The 16561-nt window shown below is 42.9% G+C and overlaps 1 protein-coding gene across 2 annotated transcripts in view; it reads left to right on the forward strand.

The window, feature by feature from the left end:
• Nucleotides 1-16561, forward strand: part of MATN2 (matrilin 2) — a 125171-nt gene that overhangs the window by 105995 nt on the left and 2615 nt on the right. The window contains exons 10-16 of one of the 2 annotated variants that reach the window (XM_058564683.1): nt 4213-4335; nt 5621-5743; nt 7826-7948; nt 11581-11994; nt 14664-14816; nt 15871-15942; nt 16283-16417. In XM_058564683.1, the coding sequence (XP_058420666.1) occupies nt 4213-4335; nt 5621-5743; nt 7826-7948; nt 11581-11994; nt 14664-14816; nt 15871-15942; nt 16283-16417 (1143 nt within the window). The remainder of the gene's footprint in view (nt 1-4212; nt 4336-5620; nt 5744-7825; nt 7949-11580; nt 11995-14663; nt 14817-15870; nt 15943-16282; nt 16418-16561) is intronic. The other variant, XM_058564684.1, reaches the window with a different exon arrangement.

Raw genomic sequence — 16561 nt, forward strand, 5'->3', positions numbered from 1 at the left:
CTCTTTGGAGGACAATTTGGAAATATTTATCAGCTTTTAAATGTTCATATCCTTTAACTAGGCAATTCCGCTTCTGGATGTTTATTTTTCAGATATGCATTCACACTGTGTACAAAACTACATGCACAAGAACATCCGCTGAAATCACGTCTGTAACAGTAAAAGACTAAGAGCTACCTAAATGCCCATCCACTAAGAGACTGGCTAAATGAACTATGGTGCAGCCTTTAAAAATAGTGATGTAGGGTGTCAAAGGTGAGAGAAAGGCATACTTTTAACTGTAAATCTTTTACTTCCCATAAGAATTAATTTTTGTTGAAATTTTATTTTGAGAATAGTTAGAGGTTTGCACAGTTCAAAAATCAAAGCAGTACTAAAAGACGTTAAGAAGTTTTGCTCCCACTCTTGCCCTCTCATCGTGTTCCCTGTGTCCACCTCGTATTAGTTACTGTGGTGGTAGCCAGCCTCCAAGATGGCCGCCCGTGACCCCATCTCCTGGTCTTCACACACTTTGTAGTCCCCTCCTTCACTTTTGGTCTATGCGACCAACAGTGTATGGCAAGAATGTTGGTATGTCACTTCTCAAGTTATAAAAGACACTGTGGCTGCCATCTTGGGTGCTCTCTCACTTCTTGGATCACTCACTCTGGGGGGAAGCCATGTTGTGAGCAGCCCTGTGGAGAGGCCCACATGAGAGGAACTGAAGCCTCTGGCCAAAAGCCAGCAAGGAGCTGAGACCTGCCAATAAATACATGACTGAGCTCAAAAGCGGATCCTCCAGCTTCAATCAGCCTTGACATCACTGCAGCCCCAGCTGACAGCTTGACTGCGGTATCATGAGACCCTGAACCAGAGCCACCCAGCTAAGCCACTCCTGGGTTCCTGACCCTCAGAAACTGTATGAGATGATAAACGTTGTTTTAAGCTGCTAAGTTTTGGGATAACTTGTTACATAGCAACAGATAGCTAATATACCATTTTTATTAGTTTATTATTTATCCCTCGTGTTTCTTTATGTGAATAAAAGCAAATGCAAATATATATTTTTATTTCCTCTCCTTTCTCACATACACAAAAACTAGTGTACTGTATACCCCATTCTATGCCGTTTTTTTCACCCAATGATATTCCTTGGAGATTTCACATCATTACATAGAGAACTTCCTCATTCTTTTTACAGCTGCCTAATGTTTTGTTGTGTGGAGTATTTATTCAGCAAGTCTCCTGTTGCTTGGGTGGTTTCCCACTTTTCATTATTACAAATAATGCTGCAGTGAATAACATGAAAGTATATCCCTTCATACGGTGCAAGGGTATCTGTAGGAGAGCATTCCAGAAGTGAAGTTGCTGGGTCAAAGGTACATTTTGCAACTTTGGTAGATATTGCCAGATCCCCTCCATAGGCGAAGTATGCCCTTTAATATGTTTGAATCTTGAATCATTTGCCTGTTTTGCCTTTAAAAAATATCTCTGCAGATGATTCCGATGCTCATCTGAGGTTGAGAACTCACCACTGCTCCACTCTCTCTTGATCAGATGCTCTGAGGGGATGAGGAGGGGAAAGGTTAAAACCAAAACTCTCCACGTGTTTTTAGTGCAGTCACTCAACAAAATTTCCAAACAGCTGCTAATTCGAAAGCCCAGGGGAGCTCTGAAACTGGGCTGGGAGCTCTGGGAGTAGTCTGTACCCAAGGGTGAAGACAGCTTCCTGTGGACAGTGGCTTCGGGCTCAGCAGGCTCCTGACACAGGGAAGCAGTGCCCGTGTGCCTGGTGCAGGCTCAGGCCACCATGGCTTGGGAAAACCTGGGCGCCAGTGGCCCTTCAGGGTCTGTGCGGGAAGACTCAACCACTCTTCAGAATGACAGTCTGAGCTGGAGCTTAGAGAACAGGGCAGAGGGTTGTGCTCAGGGGCGTCTGTCGGGGTTATGGCTTGACAAGCCTGGCCTGAAAGAGTCGTAGCTATTTTATTAGGTTGGAAAATGGAGTATTCTTAATATAAATTTGTGGTGGGAAAAAAATTCTGATCTCCACAGCCAGCCAGCTGTCTGTATTATGGATCACTCAACTGTATTTCCACTCAGCACTATGTGAGGAAATACCCCAAGCCATCAGGAAATGTTCTGCATTAATAGTGAATCTAGATTGTGCCCAGAGAAGTAAGTCATGTTCACAGCAAACAGGAGGGTCCAACTCTGCTTTGACGCTCTTCTGCGGTTATAATTTCAGCTAACATAACGCTTTCCCATTGTTCAAAGATTTTGGCAGCCCTTCTGCCCAAAGGAAGACAAGAAAAATTCCCTTCATGTTTGAAAGCTTACTCTAGAATATGGCAGTGCAGCGTAGTTGGGGAAAACATGGGATTTATTGTCAGAAGATTACATTTTAGTCTAGTGCTATCACTTATTAGCAATTGATCTTGGCAAGCCATTAACCTTCCCAAACCTTAGTTTCCCTAGCTGGTAACTGAGAATAACAACGGCTGCCTTAACCCAAAGGGTAGTTCTCAGGACTCCCCTCTGAAAAGAAACACTGCAAAAATGCCTTAGAAAAAATTGTGCGGTCTGTGCCTGATTATAAAAGTGATTATGTACTTTGGAGCCTTTATTTAGTAACTTCAATGCATGTCCATTGTAGAAATTCTACTCAATCTGAGATAATTGAGTTGACTCTCAGAAATGTGTATGGTTCTTATAAAAAGTCACTTCCCACCTCTCCTCAATATCAAGCTTTTAAAATATCAGCCTGGTTTTCACAGGTTCACAAACCTGCTCCCATAGAAGCTGCCCCAGCCCTGTGGACGGCAATGCCATTCTTCAGTTGCTCAGTTCAGCAACCTCGGAGTCATCCGTGACTCTTCTGTCGTATCCATATGAAGATGGACTCTTCATATCAACCCATCAGCAAATCTACCTTCACAATACAGCCACAGTCTGACCACTTTTCCCCAACCTGGTCTGGGCCACCAGGATCATTGCAGTAGGTTTCTTCTAGCTCTTCATGCCCCATCCTTACCCACACCCCATTCTGTGCACAGTGGCCCTTTTAAAATAAAGTCACATCATGTCAATCCACTGCTCAAAATCCCCCAGTGATGGGCCGGCCCTGTGGCTTAGCGGTTAAGTGCGCGCGCTCCGCTGCTGGCGGCCTGGGTTCGGACCCAGGGCACGCACCGACCCGCCGCTTCTACGGCCATGCTGAGGCCGTGTCCCACGTACAGCGACTGGAAGGATGTGCAGCTATGGCATACAACTATCTACTGGGGCTTTGGGGGAAAGAATAAATAAATAAAATTATAAAAAAAAAAAAAAAATCCCCCAGTGACCCCTTCTCACTCAGATCCAACCACTGCCTGTGCATCCCCCCGTGTGGTCTGCTCCTGATCATCTCCTGCCAGGCTGTGGTTGCTTGGGTCACACTGGTATCCTTGCCTTTCCTGAAACATGCCAAGCATGTTCCTACCCCTGCAGTCTGCAAATTCTTTTTTAGGGGTGGTGTTCTTTCCCAAATCCTCCACACACACTCGTCTCTTCTTCTGGGCTCTGTGCAGTGTTACCTTATCTGAGTGCAGCATGTAAAAATGACAAGCCCTCCCCACGCCCAACCCAGCAGGCACTTGCTATCCCCCTTACCCTGCTTTTTCTCCACAGCACTTTCCCCATCTGACATATATATGTTTGTCTGTTGATAACCTTCTCCCCCTTCCCTTCCATCCCTGCTGCCAAATGTAAGCTTCACAAAAGCAGAAGCTTTGTTTTATTATCATTATATCCCCAGAGCCTGGAACAGTGCCTGACTCATAGAGTAGGGACTTGTGAAATATTTGTTGACTGAATGAACAAATGAATGAATGGATTACCTAAGTGTGACACATATATGCATACCTAGTAGACATGTGGATAAGTTGATGTTACAGTTATATGATAACCAATGAAGTTGAACTTATCTTCTACTATTTATAGGCCATTTATATCTCTCCTTTTGTAAGTTGTCTTTTTGTATCTTTTGTTCATTTTTTCTATGGAGATGATGATCTTGTTTTATGTGCTCTTTATTAATAATTTTTGCTCATAGATATACTTTCTATTTTGAAATGTGCACTGTGGGATAAGGTACCACTTGAAAGTGTCTGAAATGTCTTTTAAGATTGAGTAAGTCTCTAATGTATGAATCATTTCTTACTTCTGTTTCTCTGATTCTAATTGGATTCTCAGAATTGGACTCTTGTGCTTTGGGGGACCATGGTTGTGAACATTCATGTGTAAGCAGTGAAGACTCTTTTGTGTGCCGATGCTTTGAAGGGTATATACTCCGTGAAGATGGGAAAACCTGCAGAAGTAAGTTTTTATTGGGGTCACATTACTGGGTCTGACCTCTGCGTGAAATCCACCAACCCAATCTTTGTATAAATCAGTTACTCTCAAAAGCCAGTGCCACATGACCACAAAATGTAATGTGAGATCTTGGATGGGATCCTGGATCAGTAAAACAATATTTGGTAAAAACTAAGGAAATGTAGATAAACTATGGACTTTAGTTGATAATAATGTATAAGTATTGGTCCATTAATTGTAACAAATGTATCACACTAATGTAAGATGTTATAGGGGAAACTGGGTATGGGGGTTTATGGGAACTCTCTGTACTGTCTACTCAGTTTTTCTGTAAATCTAAAACTGTCCTAAAAAATAAAATCTAAAAAAAGAAAACAAACAAATGGACAAACGAAAAAAGTCAATGCCAGAGCTACAACTGAAGTTACTCATTTGTGCCCTGTAACATAGAAACAGTGGTTTAGCAAGATTCCCTAATAGAAAGATGTCTAGTCTGAAATCCAAGATTCTATCAGCTTCTAGCTCTGCCATTCATTAGCTAGGCAAAGTGCTTCACTTCTCTGAGCCTCTGTTTATTTACCTTTAATAATATTGTTGGTGTTGTTTCTGGTAGCACAAATCCCTCTTAGAGACCACCTTATGATGAGGCCATTTTTACGTCTTAGAAAGCAAAGCCTCTTAGATGGGGCCAAGACACTTCTCTGTATAATCAAAGGAGAGTGTGTAGCCCTGAGTAAATGATTTCCATCCCTATCAGTCATCTTTTTGTCAAGCTTCTCAAAGCACTTTACAAAAAGCAACTCATGTTGACACATTTGAAGAAAAGATGGGTAACTGGAATAATTACTCTCAGTTTTCAGACAGGAAAGGTAAGGCTCCCAGAGGTTAAGTGATTCTCCCAAGTCATGTAATACGTCAGGGACAAAGCCAAAATTAGATTTCAGTGCCGCTAGTCTAAATTGAAGTTTAATCTTCTAAGTAATTATACCAACAGTGTTTCCTGTCTGATATCAGAACTATGTCTGCAGAAAGCTGATGATGGGTTGCATTTTTATGAGACACTGAAGTAGGTGCTGGTGGTTGATGGTGGTGATGATAGTGAGGAAGTTTGACGAGTTAGCCCAAATTAGAGCAGCTGAACTTCAACCTCAATTTTACCTTCCTCCCATGGATCACTGAGCTCCAGTGGCTGTGGAGTCCAGTGGCTGAGATGGATGGATCCTCTGAGATGAAGCCCGGGGAAAATTGACGTTAGTAAAATTGTTTTAACTTGCTCTGCTGTCCCCAGGGAAAGATGTCTGCCAAGCAGTAGACCATGGCTGCGAACACATTTGTGTGAACAGTGATGACTCGTACATCTGCAAGTGCTTGGAGGGATTCCGGCTCACCGAGGATGGGAAACGCTGCAGAAGTAAGTAGCCTCAAGGTAGAGATGAACTCTTCCATCTGTGGGACTCGGACAGTTGTATAACTTAATTTCATCTTTAAAATCTTCCTTTACAACCAATGTCACAATTTTAAGTTCCTGCCTTGGGTGCTCTGAAGTGTTTTGCTAGTGATCAGTACAGTAGACCCTTAGTTCGTAGAAATTTCTCAGTCAAGGTCCTGAGTTGTCGGGCTCTTTGCTTCTTTTCATTTTCTCTCAGCTGTTGGCCCTCTCCACGATAGTTGTGTGGATGCCCAGAGCCTGGCACAGTCGTTGGACTGAATTAGAATCTCTGCCAGCAATCACTATGAGGATCAAAGGATAATTATAGTGCTCTTTCTTCTTGGAAGACCTGATAAGTAAGGGTAGAGGGTGGGAGAGGGACTGAAGGGATTTTCTGTAGGTTTTATTTATCCATTCCCTCTGTTATTTGCTTAGAACAGATTCTGAGAGTTTACTTAGAAGGTGTATTAGTTAGGGTTCTCCAGAGAAACAGAACTAATAGAATGTGTATGTGTGTGTATGTATGTATATATATATGTATATGTGTGTGTGTACATATATGTGTGTGTGTGTGTGTATGGGGGGGTAGGGGAAGAGAATGATTATTGGGGTTGGCAAGTCTGGTATCTGCAGGGTAGGCCAGCAGGCTGGAGACCCAGGGAAGAGCTGATATTGCAGCTCTAATCCAAAGGCAGTCTGGAAGCAGAAGTCTCTCTTCCTTGGGGGAATTCAGTCTTTTTTTCTCTTAAAGCCCTCAAGTGCTTGGATGAGGCCCACCAACATTATGGAGGATAATCTGCTTTACTCAAAATGTGCTTACTTAACTGTTAATCTCACCTAAAAAAATACATTCACAGCAACATCTAGACTGCTGTTTAACCAAACAGCTGGGCACCATAGCCTAGCCAAGGTGAAACAAAACATTAACCATCACAGCACCCAAAGGAAGAGAGAGTCAGGGACCCATGAGCTCAGTGAGGTGTGGGCATGAGAATAGCACAAGGCAGGGATTTTTCTCCACTGTGAGGTTCTGAGCTGTTAATCCCTACTTTTGGGGGTTTGACACTGTCTACTTGCTTTGTGACATTCTGCTCCTTTGGGCAGGATGGCCCTTTTTTAGTTAAGACAAAATAAATTCATTTGCTTTTGGGGTTAACTTGGGGGAATTTCCTCACAGACTCCTTTGAGATAGCTGGGGCCCCTCCATATGTCAACAAAGCTGGGTTGGGTGGAATTCACTGTCTTCATTCTTCCACCAGGAAGAGGGGCTCCTACTTTTAGTGGAACAACCAACTCCTGGGATGCTTATGGACCCTGGCCTAACTCTGCAGGGCTCCCTGCATGATGCTACGTCTTGCCTTCACACTACGCTGTCCCTTCTGTGGAGACCATGTCTGCAATTCTGCCGTTTAGTCTGCCTGAGTCATTTGTTCATGCTCTCATTTCTATAAATGCCAGTGTACACACATACACCATTTATTCATTCTGCACATTTATTGCTCAGTAAATTGAGCTGTTGTACACTAGGCACAACTACTGCCTCTAAAATCTGATTGCTAAATCAAATCCCACCACTCCCACTTCCTAGAGGGATCTGCAGTACACCCATTCCAATTTTGGAGGAAGCTTCTTCTTTTAGGGAGCTAATGACAGAAAAGAACCATAGGCTTTCATGACACAGAGGAGGAGGGACTCAGGAGACATCATCGCTCAGCTGTGTCATCAACTTGCTGCATGACCTTGGGCAACACTGTGGAACTTTTTGAGTTTCTTCATTTATATATTGGATCTAATTATCCTTGCCTTCTTCCTCTCACACGATGTTGTGAAGATTAAAGGGCTGTAATTACTTTGAAGAGTTTGAAGTACCTTGCACATGAGAAATGTTCATTAGACAATTAAAACTGGAGTGTTTGGGGGGGCCACCCTGGTGGCATAGTGGTTAAATTCACGCACTCCACTTCGGCAGCCTGGGTTCGCAGCTGTGATCTGTCCTGACATAACTATTCAATCCAGCTCATTTCTACACTGATGTGGTTGCTCAACTCCCTACATTTTCCTCAGGGAAGGATGTCTGCAAATCGACCCACCACGGCTGTGAACACATTTGTGTTAATCGTGGCAGTTCCTACATCTGCAAGTGCTCAGAGGGATTTATTCTAGCTGAGGACGGAAGACGGTGCAAGAGTAAGTGATTAGAACTTGGCTTTCTGCTTTAATTTGACTTGGGAGCAATTACCTTTTGGAGTATTTTCCGGAAATGAATCCCTGACCTCTGCTTCTACCATAAATATAAATGTGTATGCATGAATTCAAATAGGGAAGAGAGAGCTTAACTGCAGCACTTTTGGTTTTAGTTGACAGTAAATTCACTATCACTAAAAGGCTAGAGTGATCTTAGCTAAATAAGAATATCTGGAATGAGGGAGGGTAGACTTGTGCTCTGCTCTGTGCTGGAGAATTACATTCAATTTTGGGCATTGCACTTTAGGAAGAGAGAGATGGATCAAAAAATCTTGGGAGAATTATTTTATAATCTAGGAGTAGAAAACACTTCTCTAAACATGACATGAAACATAAAAGCCATAAAAGAAAAAAAGGGAAAGTGTGTAGTAAGAGATTAATGCTATGATATATTTTTTTCCTGTTATCAGAGAGCAAAAAATTTGATGATTCCTTGGGCTGGCCCGATAGCGCAAGCGGTTAAGTGTGTGCATTCTGCTGTGGCGGCCCGGGGTTCACCGGTTTGGATCCCGGGCGCACACCGACGCACTGCTTGGCAAGCCATGCTGTGGCGGCGTCCCATAAAAGTGGAGGGAGATGGGCACGGATGTTAGCCCAGGGCCAGTCTCCCTCAGCAAAAGAAAGAGGAGGATTGGCAGATGTTAGCACAGTGCTAATCTTCCTCACACACAAAAAAAAAATTTGATGATTCCTTATGTTGGCTAAAGGTACATTGTAATAGGCAATTATAAATTTCTCACTAGGTGTCTGAATTGGTACAACCTTTAGGGGGGCAATTTGGCAATGTTTTAAATGGAATTCCACTTCTAGGAGTTTATCCTACCGATGCATGTGTTCACAAAAACATATGTATACAAGGATGTTTTATGCAGCATTATTTGTTGCAGCAAAAAAATTGAAATTGACAAGGTAAATGTCCATCATAAGAGGCTGATTAGATAAATCATGGTGCAGCTATATGATAGAATAGTACACAGCTGTGGAAAACAATGAAGCAGCTCTAGATGTATCCCCAAGATATTTTAGGTAAAAAAGCATGGTGCTGAATGGTTTCCATAGTATGTTACCGTTGATGTATTTTGCAAAAGGCTCCCTCTAACATACATTTTCTCTCGATATAGATATATAGGTATATATAGATATAGATACACACACACCCTTTGTAATGTTTGAACTTTGTTCCATGTGCATGTGTTATTTTAAAAAAAATTTTAAAGAAAAAAGAGAAACAAACAAGATTTAGAGAACACGTGAGGAAGTTCAGTACGATGTCAAATGAAATGTAAAAGAAGAAACTGTGGATCTTTGTAGAAAAAAAGATTTGAGGTACCATTCAGATACCAAAGTGACAGTCACCTCATTCATGATTTATATGACTCCTCCCCCTGAGGGAGAGAAAGGACATGGGGGAGAAGCTACAGCTCAGTAGGAGGACAAAGACACTTTTTCTCAGGGAAGCTGTATGATTGATTAGTTAAGATCATGAGCTTCGGACTGGACAGACCTGGATTTGAGCCCCTATTCATACACTTGTGTGACCTTCCAGAAATTATTTAATTCTCTTGAGTCTTAGTTTCTTCGTCTATAACATGAGGATAATATCTCACAGAATCGTCATAAATGAGATCATGTATTTAAAGGTGCTTAGCCCACTGCCAACACATTGGGCTTGACATTTGTCAGTGGCTTGACAAATGATAGCTATGTAATCAACAGCAGAGCTGTCCAAAGATGGGGCTTCAGAGGTGAGGTGACGAGTTCCTCAGCAGGAGAGGTGTTCAGGCCCAGCCTGAATGGTACTGGTAGGGATGTCGTAAAGATGTAAGCAACAGGAGGCCTGCACTAGATGACCTTTAAAGGTCTTGTCCCACCCTGAAATTCTGGAACTCTGAAAATTAAGTTCTGAAAGCAAATTAAGCTCCATTCCAGTCTCATTGACTTAACTACCAAAAGAAAATGCCCAAGGAGAGTTGGAGTGACCCTCCTGCAAACAAGGAGCCAGCAAGGGGGGCTGTCCTTCTTCCTGAGTCTGAACACAAAAGTCTGACACTTCTTGCCCTCATGTTCCTCCACTCTGGCTAGCATTCTTGTTACCTGGAGAAGTCTTCTGTGCCCCTCTGTGTGGGGAGGCTGCAAGTACTGATTTGTTCTGTAAGAAAAGAGTGTATGGGGAAGAGGAGAAAACAGACTCAATGCTGGAAAGTTATTCCAGTATTTCGGAAATCTGCTGGAGAGCCACGTGCATACTGCCTGCGAGTCTTTTTTTGGTTGATTCAAGAACAGGCCATGAATATAAATGAAGCTCTGAACAGGCCTTTTCCTCTTTCACTAATAAAGGATCAATAGTTTGAGTAATGAGGACAAGCACTTAATGGAGAAAGAGAAGAACCCAACCCCCTAACACACACACTCACACACGTTAGCATGTTATTCAGGCCAGGCATAGAAATAATTTTCCTTGTGTGTGTCTTTTACTTGCTTGTATTGTTGTATTCACTTTCAAAGACTAGACAGCTGCTTGATAATATAAAGGAGGACGCTATATTGCATACTGTAGACTGTTTGGAATGAGATCATCCATTTGGGATCTGCAAATTTTTCTTATGTGGCCCTAAATAACAAAAAATCTCTCCATACTCAGATTAAGTATTTGCATAAAGCTTTTACTGTCAACCATCTGAGTTGCCAGAAGAGCTTCCATGTAGATAAATTATTCTCAATAATTCATTTTTAAGCTTTAATTTTATGCTACCCAATGGACACCACCTCCTTCATTTATTCTGTCAACAGGCATTTATTGAACACCTATTGTGTGCCAGGTATTGGGGGTACAGAAATGAATGAGACATGGTCCTTGCTGAGGAGGAACTGCAGCCTCGAGGAGGACTGACTCTTAATCAAATAGCTGTTGTACAGTGTGGAGAACTGCACAGAGAACACTGGACTAGAAGCAAGTTGGCGTCAGGGATTTTGCCGTGGTCACTTGCAATCCTGCTGCGCCTAGAGCCTTGCACGAAGCAGGTGCTCAAAAAGCAAATTTTTGTTGAATAAATGAGTAGTGTTAGGAGCACGCAGAGAGTAACTAATACAAGCTGGGTTACCAGGAAAGCTCCCTGGAAGAATTGATGGCTGAGCTGAATTTTAGGAATTTCCTTCTCTGTTGTCTGTGGGAATGCCGGCACTGGGGTGATGCCACCCTCCTGGAGTAAAATTATAGGAATCTTTTGGGTGCTGTCAGACCCTTCAGTGTACTCTACACACAGTCACTCCCAGGCCTGTCAGTGACCCAGGGTACAGCGTAGACCTGCTTTCCAATTTGTACCTCTGCTGTGTGTTTTTGCTTGTGAAAAATACTATTTTTATCAATTTGACAAGCCACATATAAAAGCAAATGTGAAGATTGTTGTTGCTTGTGACTCTCCCAACACCTTCTGTCTGCCCTGTGTATTATCTAAAGAACAAAGGTGGTTCTCCAAAGTAGTTATGCCTCCAACTGGAGCATAATTTTCTTCTACTCTTGTGCATAAATGATTTTTTATCATTTAACTACTTCAACTTTCCTTTTGTTCCTGTAGGATGCACTGAAGGCCCAATTGACCTGGTCTTTGTGATCGATGGATCCAAGAGCCTTGGAGAAGAGAATTTTGAGATCGTGAAGCAGTTTGTCACTGGAATTATAGATTCCTTGGCCATTTCCCCCAAAACTGCTCGAGTGGGGCTGCTCCAGTATTCCACGCAGGTCCGCACAGAATTTACCCTGAGAAACTTCGGCTCTGCCAAAGACATGAAAAAAGCCGTGGCCCACATGAAATACATGGGCAAGGGCTCTATGACTGGGCTGGCCCTGAGACACATGTTTGAGAGAAGTTTTACCCAAGTAGAAGGGGCCAGGCCTCTCTCTGCACGGGTGCCCAGAGTGGCCATCGTGTTCACAGACGGACGGGCTCAGGATGACGTCTCCGAGTGGGCCAGTAAAGCCAAGGCCAATGGTAATATGCGATGGAGGTGTGGTTTACACTACTCAGGGTTCAGGTTTCTTAAACTCACTCAGTGGTCATAGCTGGCCATACCAGTGAGATTTTTGTGAGCATACAGAAAGGCTTCCTGTCAACCGCTGTTATATACCTCTGCTAAACTGTCACCTAGAGGCCTTAAAGGGACCCCACAGGAGTTAAAGGAGTCAGGAAGGATGCGAAAGGCAGATTGCTGACTGGGAGGTTAGGCTACACACAGACCACACCTGACTAATCACCTACCGCGATTTACTAGCTGGTGTGTGACCTCAGTGAAGAGAGTCAACCTTGCACGTTCTGTTTTAACCACAGATAAATACACAACAGTTCCCAAACACTGGTCTGGTTGCTCTAGAATCACCTAAAGAGTTTGGTAAAAATAGATTCCTGGTGGGAGGAACTTCTACTGACACCTTTTTTTTCAAACCAGTGCTTTAGTCAAACACTGAAAGTGCAATAGCCTTAGGATAGTGAATACTCCTGTGTTTGCAGGAGGCAAATTTAGCTTTTTTGTGTGTGTGTGTGGGGAAGATCAGCCCTGAGCTAACATCTGATGCCAATCCTCCTCTGTTTTGCTGAGGAAGATTGGCTCTGGGCTAATATCCGTGCCCATCTTCCTCTACTTTATATAGGACGCCGCCACAGCATGGCTTATCAAGCGATGCGTCAGTGCGCACCCGGGATCCAAACGTGCGAACCCTGGGGCCACCGAAGCGGAGTGCACGCACTTAACCCCTGTGCCACTGGGCCAGCCCCAAATTTAGCTTTTGAGAAAATCAAAATATTAGAATAGATTATGACTCTAAGCTCTTGTTGCTCAGTAAAGCCCAGCCTCTTCTAGGAGGTTTTTCTGACCCCAGGTATAATGCAGGGAGGGATTTGAGGGTCCTTTAGTTGTGTATAGATGTGAAGTGTGGCAGAGGAGTATGGCCCTTGGAAACGGAAACCCAGAACCTAGGATGGTTATTAGAGACAGCTTAAGGAGAGTGTCTGGATTCCTTGGGTGATGAGAAAACTGAGGTTGTGAAGCAGTTTTCTTGAAAGCCACGTTATTTAAGAACTTGTGTGCCCACTGCTTTCACAGGTCCTGTCAGGGGAAACGGGGTATGCACAGACCTGTGCTTCATTCAAGACTTTATGGACCCAGTGCCTGGATCAGGCCTGGCCTGTAGTATGTGTGACTAATACTTGCTGAGTGAATGAACAAAGAAGTGAAAGTGCTAGCAATCCCATGAGTGAATTCTGTTCCTCCCCACAGAAAGGGTGGTTCACAGCAACATTCAGTCACTCTTTGTGAAGGAGGCCATTTTATTGATATTGCTTACTTCACTATTCACTTCTTTCTCCTAGCCCAGTAGAGTAGTAGCTGCAAAAAGTGTCCTGCCCTGAGTCATCTGGGTGGATTGTCAGACTGGCTGCTCATACCCAGGTCCTCTGCTTCTAGACTAGCTTGCTAGAGCTCATGTCAAACCCATGGGCCCCTATAGCCTGCATTCTTAAAATGTCTTGGGGAAAGCATCTTGTCTCCCAAGACAGTGGTTAGCCCTTTTATTTGTCTCACTGAGACCAATCTATCCTACCTTTCCCCCACTCAGATTTCCACCAATCACCTAAATGCAGGTGGTAAGAGAAACATGTTTATTTGGTTCTTCAATCAACAAGATTTATCTGAAGTGACATCCTCTAGTGAATTTAATTACTCCTATGCATAGCTAACACAATCTTAAAATAGTAGTTATCCTTTTTAGGAAGTTGTGCATAAAGTCACTGAGCTCCCAGACAAATATGCTGAACTTGGCTACTGACCTTACACAGACTGGGGGCAAGGCATAACTCTTGTTCCTTGGCTTGAAGAGCCACTTGTTTGTGTATTTTTAAAATATCTAGTCTAATGAATTACCCAGAATAAGATATCAGTGCTGAAAAATGTTGAAAACCAAGCAGAACTTCAGTTCTTATTGTGTTTTACTTTCAAATGAAGAGTATATCGAGGAAGGGAGTCTAATGACTAATTTTGTATAGAAAAGCTTTTGGAGCAATCTCATATCCCTTTTGAAATCTAAGGTTGATACCTGGGTTTGTTCTTTTTTCTGACTTTGGGGGTTTCCAGTGGTCTGCAGATTCTCTGTTTCAGCTTAGCACCTCCTCACAAGGCTTTGTCTTCCCAAGAGGAGTGGACAGAATGCAGCTTCACCCAGCCCCAGGTCACTTAAAGTTCCTACCCTGTACCTCTGAGATGTAGAAACTAGGTTATAAGGTCATAAATTGACTCACTTCTTAGAATTCTCCTAGAAGAGATTCCCATTTGTTAGACATTAACATAGTGTTCTCTTCTGTTTTATCTACAAGGCTAACTCAGGGAAAAGTTGAAGATTTGTTAAATGACCTTGCCCAGAGCTGAGCAACAGTTTGGTGGTCTAGCTCCCCAACCTCTCCTAGATGCCTCACCTTCCTTTCTCTTGGATCCCTCTCTTTTGTTCATAGGGCCAAAATAAAAATAGTGGAAAAATAAAGGGAGGTTGACATGGACCGCTCAGATCACACCACTTAATATCTATCTGGCTTTGGGTGCAGTACACACAACTTCCAGACCCTGGGAACACAACTCTTTAACTACCTTGTTCTTAATTTGCCCTGCACCTTAGGTATAACTATGTATGCTGTTGGGGTAGGAAAAGCTATTGAGGAAGAACTACAAGAGATTGCCTCTGAGCCCACAGACAAGCATCTCTTCTACGCAGAAGACTTCAGCACAATGGGCGAGATCAATGAAAAACTAAAGAAAGGCATATGTGAAGGTACTACAGCTTACGTCTAGGAGAGATCTTAGCAAACAGGGCAGCATGAACCCTTGAATGAGAAATTCTCAACCCATTTCTTCAAAATGCTCAAAAAAGTACCTCCCTGGTATGCAGGGCCAGTGATGCCTAGAAATACTAAGCACAAAAAGTGGAATAGGGGAGAGAGAAGACAAAAGTAACAGCTAACACTGCTTGAGCGCCTGCCCTGTGCCGAGCAGTGTGGTAAGTGTTTTGACACACCAGCATACTTATCCTCACAAAAACCCTATAGAAATGATCATTTAACTAAGAAACGACCATTATATAAATCAGGAGAGCTGATGCGCAATTTCAGGATATGCCTGGAATCGGAGTGGAAAAGGATGGTAGTCACGTCCACCCCACTGTTGAAAATTTAACGAATGCCTTCCTGCGTGGTTCTGTTTATAGAACATTAGACTGCCCCTGAGAATTTAGATTTTGTTATGTACAGGAGCTCTCTGTGCTTTTGTCCAGTTCACTCATTGTGCCAGGTATGCTAACATAGAGCAGTTCTGTTCATTTTCCCTTTTACTCATGTCCCAGGTTCAGTCACCAATAAAATCCCAGTCTAAGTGATGTGTCTTACTCCTCTGAAGGAAAGAACAATGAGATGAAGGGGAACCAAGAAGGGAAGGCCTTTCAGCTTTCTAAAGCGAGTAGATAAGGTTTTGTCTCTAGGCTGTTTCATTCAAGTTGAAATGCCTTAAGTGGAACTGCTGTCACTACAACTTACTCCTTGGACAACTTTAACTTTTTTTCCCACCCTACGTTCTTGACATGACATTTTTGGGGGCGTTCCTAAGTAAGACGCACTTTAGTGGTCCAGACTTCTCTTACTACAGACAACTGCCCAGAGTGGTCTTGGATTATCTTGGTAACCAATTGTTTTTTGAATCTGTGGTGTTACTAAGTAAAACCGAAATACCCTGGGTTACAGCAGGTAGGTAAGGAGTTGGTCTGGGACCAGTTTCCTAGAGAACACATGATGCATGCAGACAACTGTCACTCCTTTTGTTCTTTTTCCTCTCAGCTCTGGAAGACTCTGATGGAAGTCAGGACTCCCCAGCAGGGGAACTGCCAAAGAAGGTCCACCAGCCAACAGGTAAATTTTAAAAAGCAGTGTTTTCAGAACCTTTGGTGGATGCTTCCACAACGGCATCCCCCCAGACAAAAGTTGTAAAGAAGTAAAAGTAAGTAAGATTTGAATCCTGTTAATTATGGCTTTTCTTCCCCTCACTCATATAGGAAATATTTACCCTACACTTTAAGCCATATTTGGTAATAGCCTCTCTGCTGACAGTCTTTTTGCCACAGTATGTCCCAAAGTAAAGCTGTGTGCCCCATGCTAGGAATACCAAGTACCTTACTCTGACAGCTGATGGCTGTTTCATAACCACAACCATGTTAAGCAGGTTTGACTTCAATTTTCTTTCTCTTTACAGAATCTGAGCCAGTCACCATAAATATCCAAGACCTACTTTCCTGTTCTAATTTTGCAGTGCAACACAGATATCTGTTTGAAGAAAACAATCTTTCACGGTCTACACAAAAACTTTTTCATTCAACAAAATCTTCAGGTAATTCCAAGTAAAATATCACTATAAGGTAACTTGCCAACAAGTTTGCTTGCCAACAAACTGAGCTTAAAGGGGGAAAGGAAAGGAGGAAGTAGGAAATAGGACAGGGAAAAAGAGAACTTAAGTAAAAGGAGAACTAAAAAA

Source organism: Diceros bicornis, chromosome 21 (assembly GCF_020826845.1).
Source record: "Diceros bicornis minor isolate mBicDic1 chromosome 21, mDicBic1.mat.cur, whole genome shotgun sequence".
Classification (NCBI taxonomy): Eukaryota; Metazoa; Chordata; class Mammalia; order Perissodactyla; family Rhinocerotidae; genus Diceros; species Diceros bicornis.